Source organism: Herpailurus yagouaroundi, unplaced genomic scaffold, assembly GCF_014898765.1.
Source record: "Herpailurus yagouaroundi ecotype Mexico unplaced genomic scaffold, PumYag 28, whole genome shotgun sequence".
Taxonomy (NCBI): domain Eukaryota; kingdom Metazoa; phylum Chordata; class Mammalia; order Carnivora; family Felidae; genus Herpailurus; species Herpailurus yagouaroundi.
Window position 1 is genome coordinate 115546114 of NW_024412376.1, and position 8898 is coordinate 115555011.

General features: G+C 37.4%; 1 protein-coding gene across 1 annotated transcript; it reads right to left on the reverse strand.

Moving 5' to 3' along the window:
* Nucleotides 1–5449: 5449 nt before the first annotated feature.
* Nucleotides 5450–6211, reverse strand: LOC121034964 (ras-related protein Rab-7a-like). Its single transcript, XM_040482279.1, is given in 3 exon segments — nucleotides 5450–5829; nucleotides 5832–5854; nucleotides 5856–6211. Coding segments are annotated over 3 exon segments (615 nt in total). The 5' UTR covers nucleotides 6077–6211; the 3' UTR covers nucleotides 5450–5458.
* Between the last annotated feature and the right edge of the window lie 2687 nt (nucleotides 6212–8898).

Genomic DNA, 8898 nt, shown 5'->3' on the forward strand with positions numbered 1-8898 from the left:
AGAGATTGGCCCACTTAGTCCTGAACTACTCTAAATAGCTAGATTTCAAGAAGATATATTTTTTGTTTTCATACAAATTTTCATGCATATAGCACTCTCAACACATATAAGACACAAGGGCAATGGAAATAACTGGATTTTCTAGAAATACATTCCAAATCTAAACCAAATATGTAGACTAACATAGTTAAATGATCTTCTAGATCTCTAATATGGAAGGCGTATGACTTGTATTATTTTTTTCAGCATTAAGACAATTGTGCACTGATGTATTCACATTTTCTTATCCTTTTACATTCATGATCATGCCACAAATATTAATAAGAGAAGTGGAGATTCGACGTGGAGTAATGGGATTGAGTAAAGACAACTGATTCATGGAATTCTGGAAACCACAATAAATAAATAATATTTGAAGGAGCTAGTTAGCCTGCAGATAGAGTATGAAAAGAAAAAAAAATGATAGCTGTAGCTAAACATTTTAAGAATCGCCATGTAAAATTTTTAAGCCTTATTTTCTGTCATTCTAGAAGAAAAACCTTAAGATCAATATATAACACTTACATGGAGGCAGATTTGAACTCAATGCAATGTGAAGCTTTCTGGAAATTAGTTACCTAACAATAAAATTCAATCAAAGATTTTCTTCATTAGAATTCTGTTAGTAGATATAGCTACTCTTTATCAACTACAGAAGAAATTGCTGCACTGGCTGGAATTTAAACTAGATCAAATAAGACTCTTTCTGACCATCAAATTTCTTAAACTTTATCATGATAACCTTCATAAAGGTTTATGGTAATTACCCAGGTTTAAAGCGAAGAGAAACTAGTGTTTATGTCTAATATTTTAAAGCAAATTAGCAATTAAAAACTCCTGAACTGGGTTTGGTTCTAATATTATTTAATGTGGTACGTAGGCATTTCTCTCTGATTGTTTCACAATTTCAATGAAAAATAAATGACTTGCTCTGAAAATTCCCAGGTAGTTTAAACCATAATATCATTCCATATTGATTCTTTTAGCCAATAATTCTATTCCTATCCACCTTCTCTGTGTTAAAAACTAATGATTCAATCAAAACCCAAAATATAGCCTTCTGATAAACAAATATAGTTACTTCTTACTTCTTGCTCCCCTACCACTCTAATAAGTGCTATAAAAGAAGTCTGCACACTGAACTGTAATTGTTACCTTATGTTTCCATGTTGTTACTTAGATTTTGAGGATCATAAGTCAGAAAATATATCTATATTTTGAACCTCCTATATCAGAAACATTTCCCTATTTCAGAAATATTCATTTGAGTAGACATTTATTATGTGTTTTTTAGTGAACATTAACCTTTTACCTTGCACATTGAATGAAGGGTCTATGGACCAAGGGCAGTAAAAGAACCATGTACTATGTACAATGATTCTCCTCACTATCTCTGTATGGTACAGATGGTCCCTGACTTACAATGGTTCGACTTACAATTTTTCAACCTTATGAGAGTGCTAAAGCAATATGCATCCAGTAGAAACCATACTTTGAATTTTGATCTTGATATTTTCCCAGACTAGTGTATTGTGGTCCAATACTCTTGTGATGTTAGGCAGTGACGGTAAGCCAAAGCTCCCAGGCAAACACATCATCACAAGGGTAAACGACCGATGCACTTCCAACCTTACCTGTACCCATGCAGCCATTCTGTTTTCACTTTCAGTGAACTACTTAATTTATTGAATTAAATTAGAGGAGATAATCAGCACTTTATTTTAAAATAGGCTTTGTGTTAAATGATTTTGCCCAACTGCTAATGTAAGTGTTGTGAGTATGTATAAGTTAAGCAAGGCTAAGCTGTGATGTTCAGTAGGGTTAGGTGTATTAAATGCATTTTCAATTTATAATATTTTCAATTTGCAGAGGATTTATCAGGATGTAACCCCATAATATGTGGAGGAAGATATGTATGTGCCATAGACCAGAAGCTAAACTGGGAGAATACACTGAATCTGGACCACAGACTGTTTTATTTGTTTGGCTTGCCAATGATTTAAACTGCATCTATTATGAACATTTAAAGATTAAATTTCATATAATAATCTGGATATCTGATTTTCATCTAGAAATAGTCATGCTATTGTCCCTGCATTTCATCATCCTTGAGCCTTTAGGAAGGGCATACATATTCTGATTTGCCACACTTCCCACAATTCCCTATTATCTCCTGGCCACAAAAGGTAAAATACATGCTTACATTTATCAGCCTACAACAACATACTGTCCACTAGATTCTTGGTCCTCTTCACCTTTGGGGTTTGGAATACCTGCTCCAAATAATTTCTTCTTGAGATGAAATCCGGTGCTTAGCTTTCTAATATAACAAGGAGGTATATCCCATATGTCTTTTTCTGTTCAGGATATAAAGTCTTTAAAAGAAAAATATCAGGAAATTTATGGTGATGGAGGGGGATGGGGTGCAGTGAATAAAGGTTTATAGCAATGCCTTTGATTTATAAAGATGAAAGTCTTCTTCATTTCACCAGTATGCTAATACAACATAAGTAATCATACATATCCTCTTTCTAACACAAATACCATTAGCTAATCTATAATTCCTTGACTACAGCTACAAGATGCCAAAATGGATTCATTCAAATGGTGGTATATAATCACTGGCAAACACAAACTGACTGACTATGTGCTATAGAAATGTCAATGGAAAGCAACACCCAAAAGTGTTTGGCTATATAGGCTCTGATGTCAATCCTAGCTCTGATACAGCGAGCTTGCTCTGGGACAATCAACTAATCTCTCTGTACCTCAATTTAAAAGCCTCTAAAGTGAAGAATATAAATAATGTTTACTTCTTAAGAGTTTTCAAGGATTATTGAGATAAAACTGTAGTAAAGTACTTTGAAAAATATCCAGCCAATTAAAAGGACTCAACAAATAATAGTTGTTTGTCTATATATAAGAAGGTTGGGCATTAATAAGTAATACTCAGTGTTATGTTTTAGCATAAACCCTTCTCAGCTAAAGTATTTAAAAAGTAAAATTTGAAATGTACATCTTCACAATAAATAAACAAGATGACAAATGTTTGATTGTTATTAGGCCAATGTTGCATAATTGATGGATGATTAATTTTCATTATTTATACACAGTTGCATTAAGAGCAACTGGTGTTTAACAGTTATTTAACTTTGATTCTGTCATTTAACAAAAAGAAGTGTATTTCAAATGAAGCTCATAAATCCCATACTTCACCTGACAGAGTCTCAAATCTCACTTTTGTAAGAAATTATTGAAGTTGCCTCTCAATCTATATATCTGTTGCAATGCTTAAGGAATGACTTTCTTTGAACACTGGCAGGAATTGCAAGTGAAATCTTCAAAATAGTAGCAAATGACTTTTAAAACTATCTCCCTGGATTACCGTGAGAGGGACTATATAATTCTTGCTAACCTTAGCCAGGAAAAGGCAACTGGACTGAGTATTACCTAGAAATTTCTTCCCTCACTTGGGATTATTTTTCCTTTATTTTGTTTTCTGTTTCTCCTTATTAAATTTCCCTTAAAATTAAAACCTGAGGCAAAAAGTAATTTCATTTCAACAAGGGCACAAAAAATTAGAAATTCACTGATTAAACTAATAGTCTATATACTGCTCCAGATACAATCTGTACAATCAAGGGGACTGAGAATGGGCGTTGACAAAGGGCATGTCAAATGATTTTGAGTAGGGTTGATGGCCAGCCTGAGATAGAATATTGTAAATTTTCTGTTATTTGCTTTTGTGATTGTTTCCAGATGTCCTTGGAGATTATAGTTGCTCAAATATAATTGTGTTGGTAATTTAGTAATGTAATGATTTTATTTCAAAATTTTGATACAAACCAAGAACTTTGCCACTGAAAAATTGCATCTTCTTTCCAAAAACTTTTCTAGGACTCATGCCACTTACCAATACTGTTTAAATATTTTTTTATTACATTTATTTATTTTTGATAGAGAGAGACAGAGCACAAGTGGGGGAGGGGCAGAGAGAGAAGGAGACACAGAATCCGAAGCGGGCTCCAGGCTCTGAGCTGTGAGCCCAGAACCTGACGCAGGGCTCAAACTCACAAACTGTGAGATCATGACTTGAGCTGAAGTTGGACGCTCAATCAACTGAGCCACCCAGGCGCCTGACCAATAGTGTTTAAAGTTTGGATGTCATACAATTTATTGTTCAAACTGAGGCACTTTTAAGAATGAAATATAATTAATAACTACAATAGAAATATAGGATTAGACTATCTCAGGTAAACTAGGGTATATAAGCACACTGATTATAAGAATATTTACTAGTGGGGTGCGGGGGTGGCTCAGTTGGTTAAGCTCAGGTCATGATCTCACAGTTTGTGAGTTTGGGCACCACATTGGACTTTGTGCTGGCAGTGTGGAGCCTGCTTGGGATTCTCTCTCTCCCTGTATCTTTCTCTGCCCCTCCCCCACTAGCTCACTCTCTCTTGCAAAGTAAATAATAAATAAATTTAAAAAAAGAATATTTGCTAGCTATTTTCTCTTTCAAATAAATTGCTTGGGTCAACGATTAAGACTTGTGGAACAATTATAAGAACTGCTTTTATATGACACAGTTTAGATGAGGTGTTTTTACAGAGAAACTAAAACAGAACAAAAAGCCTATGGTACTTTAAAGTGAGGATGGTCAGAGGAATAGTGTTGCTCTCTCACCAGTTAGAAGTATCTTGCTATATTGTCAAGCCTGGACCTTAGCCTGATCAAGCCCGGATTGTTTTATTTCACACACGACAATCTCTCATCATAGTGTCTTGCAACAATTGGATCTGAAACTAATATAAGTTTATCCTTCCTGAATAGCTCACTAGTAGAATATCTTACACCACTACTTTCAGATTGGTATAAAAGTAGTCCAATCATGCCTGACAATGCAGGATCTATGTGGGTTAGTGTATCTGCCCATTTGCTCAATGCTGCTGTTTCTGTTGCCTTCTAAAATATTATTTTATGCAACTTGAAAGAATTTGCTGGTCAGTTTATTTATATGTACGTATGTTTTTTTCTGTATAAAACTGCTATGGATCTGTGAGTTAAGAATTTTGTATCCTTTACTTTTGTCAGATAATGGTATAGATAAAATTCTGCATCCAAGAATCCATAAAAACCCATCGATGGCAGGCATTCTTATCAGCAGGGTTCCTTAATTTTAGTGTGCTTGGGAATCTCATGAGTCTATATCCAGAAATATTATTTATTTTTTTTTTAAGTATTATGTGCAACTTCCAGTAGTCTCTTTTTTAAAATCTCTTTTTATAATGTTTATTTATTTTTGAGAGAGAGACAGACAGAACATGAACAGGAGAGGAGCAGACAGAGAGGGAGACACAGAATCTGAAGCAGGCTCCAGGCTCCGAGGTGTCAACAGAGAACCCATTGCAGGGCTCCTTCAGCAACTGCAGCTTTCCGCCAAGGCCTTGGCCCGGTTGTTCTTGTCCAGTTTGATGGGTTTGGGGAATTCGTTGTACAGCTCCACCTCTGTTTCCTGTTTAAGTGCATTCCGTGCAATCGTCTGGAACGCCTGCTCCACATTGATGGCCTCCTTGGCACTGGTCTCGAAGTAGGGAATGTTATTTTTGCTGTAGCACCAGGCCTGTGCCCGCTTTGTGGCCACTTGTCTGTTTTCCAGGTCAATCTTGTTTCCCAACACCACAAAGGCGAAGTTTTCAGGATCCCGGGGACTGGCCTGGATGAGAAACACATCTCTCCAGCTATGAAGAGTGTTGAATGTGTTGGGGGCAGTGACATCAAATACCAGGTGCAGTCTGCGCCTCTGTAGAAGGCCACCAAGGGACTGGAACCGTTCCTGTCCTGCTGTGTCCCAGTTCTGCATTGTAACTAGTCTGTCATCCACCATCACCTCCTTTGTCAGAAAGTCTGCTCCTATTGTAGCTTTGTACTGATTACTGAATTTCTTGTTCACATACTGGTTCATGAGTGATGTCTTACCAACTCCAGAATCTCCCAGGATGATAACCTTCAGCAACACTTCCTTCCTAGAGGTCATCCTTCAAACACGGCCTCTCTGCTGGGGGATCCGGGCCAGGAGCATAGCTAGGGCCCCCACCGAGGAGATGAAAGAGAGGACACAGTCAGAGAAGTCCAAGTTCCGGTTCCAGAGGACTCCTCGGCACTCCCCAAGCTTTCACCCCGTTCTCAGTTTTTAAGAGTCTCTTATGCTTTGGCTCTCTCCCACTCTAACCTCTTTTTTTTTTTCCTTCCCCTCCCCATGGGTTTCTGTTAAGTTTCTCAGGATCCACCTAAGAGTGAAAACATACAGTATCTGTCTTTCTCTGTATGGCTTATTTCACTTAGCATCACACTCTCCAGTTCCATCCACGTTGCTACAAAGGGCCATATTTCATTCTTTCTCATTGCCACATAGCACTCCATTGTGTACATAAACCACAATTTCTTTATCCATTCATCAGTTGATGGACATTTAGGCTCTTTCCATAATTTGGCTATTGTTGAGAGTGCTGCTATAAACATTGGGGTACAAGTGCCCCTATGCATCAGTACTCCTGTATCCCTCGGTAAATTCATAGCAGTAATACTGCTGGGTCATAGCGTAGGTCTGTTTTTAATTTTTTGAGGACCCTCCACACTGTTTTCCAGAGTGGCTGCACCAATTTGCATTCCCACCAACAGTGCAAGAGGGTTCCCGTTTCTCCACATCATCTCTAGCATCTATAGTCTCCTGACTTGTTCATTTTGGCCACTCTGAGTGGCATGAGGTGATATCTGAGTGTGGTTTTGATTTGTATTTCCCTGATGAGGAGTGACGTTGAGCATCTTTTCATGTGCCTGTTGGCCATCCGGATGTCTTCTTTAGAGAAGTGTCTATTCATGTTTTCTGCCCATTTCTTCACTGGGTTATTTGTTTTTCGGGTGTGGGGTTTGGTGAGCTCTTTATAGATTTTGGATACTAGCCCTTTGACAGATATGTCAATTGCAAATATCTTTTCCCATTCCGTTGGTTGACTTTTAGTCTTGTTGGTTGTTTCCTTTGCTGTGCAGAAGCTTTTTATCTTCATAAGGTCCCAGTAGTTCATTTTTGCTTTTAATTCCCTTGCCTTTGGGGATGTGTCAAGTAAGAAATTGCTACAGCTGAGGTCAGAGAGGTCTTTTCCTGCTTTCTCCTCAAGGGTTTTGATGGTTTCCTGTCTCACATTCAGGTCCTTTATCCATTTTGAATTTATTTTTGTGAATGGTGTGAGAAAGTGGTCTAGTTTCAATCTTCTGCATGTTGCTGTCCAGTTCTCCCAGCACCATTTGTTAAAGAGACTGTCTTTTTTCCATTGGATGTTCTTTCCTGCTTTGTCAAAGATTAGTTGGCCATATTTTGTGGGTCTAGTTCTAGGGTTTCTATTCTATTCCATTGGTCTATGTGTCTGTTTTTGTGCCAATACCATGCTGTCTTGATGATGACAGCTTTGTAGTAGAGGCTAAAGTCTGGGATTGTGATGCCTTCTGCTTTGGTCTTCTTCAAAATTACTTTAGCTATACGGGGCCTTTCGTGGTTCCATATAAATTTTAGGATTGCTTGTTCTAGTTTTGAGAAGAATGCTGGTGCAATTTTGATTGGGATTGCATTGATAGCTTTGGGTAGTATTGACATTTGGACAATATTTATTCTTCCAAACCATGAGCAGGGAATGTTTTTCCATTTCTTTATATCTTCTTCAATTTCCTTCATACGCTTTCTATAGTTTTCAGCATACAGATCTTTTACATCTTTGGTTAGATTTATCCCCAGGTATTTTATGCTTCTTGGTGCAATTGTGAATGGGATCAGTTTCTTTGTCTTTCTGTTGCTTCATTATTAGTGTATAAGAATGCAACTTATTTATGTACATTGGTTTTGTATCCTGCAACTTTGCTGAATTCATGTATCAGTTCTAGCAGACTTTTGGTGTCTATCGGATTTTCCATGTACAATATCATGTCATCTGCAAAAAGTGAAAGTTTGACTTCATCTTTGCCAATTTTGATGCCTTTGATTTCCTTTGGTTGTCCGATTGCTGATGCTAGCACTTCCAACACTATGTTAAACAACAGCGGTGAGAGTGGGCATCCCTGTCGTGTTCCTGATCTCAGGGAAAAAGCTCTCAGTTTTTCCCCATTGAGGATGATATTAGCTGTGGGCTTTTCATAAATGGATTTTATGATCTTTAAGTATGTTCCTTCTATCCCGACTTTCTCAAGGGTTTTTATTAAGAAAGGGTGCTAGATTTTGTCAAAGGCCTTTTCTGCATTGATTGACAGGATCATATGGTTCTTCTCTTTTTTTTTAATTAATGTGATGTACCACGTTGATTGCTTTGCAAATGTTGAACCAGCCCTGCATCCCAGGAATGAATCCCACTTGATCATGGTGAATAATTCTTTTTATAGGCTGTTGAATTCGATTTGCTAGTATCTTATTGAGAATTTTTGCATCCATATTCATCAGGGATATTGGCCTGTAGTTCTCTTTTTTTACTGGGTCTCTGTCTGGTTTAGGAATCAAAGTAATACTGGCTTCACAGAATGAGTCTGGAAGTTTTCCTTCCCTTTCTATTTTTTGGAATAGCTTGAGAAGTATAGGTATTATCTCTGCTTTAAATGTCTGGTAGAACTCCCCTGGGAAGCCATCTGGTCCTGGACTCTTATTTGTTGGGAGATTCTTGATGACTGATTCAATTTCTTTGCTGGTTATGGGTCTGTTCAAGCTTTCTATTTCCTCCTGATTGAGTTTTGGAAGCGTGTGAGTGTTTAGGAATTTGTCCATTTCTTCCAGGTTGTCCAGTTTGTTGGCATATAACTTTCCATAGTATTCCCTAATAA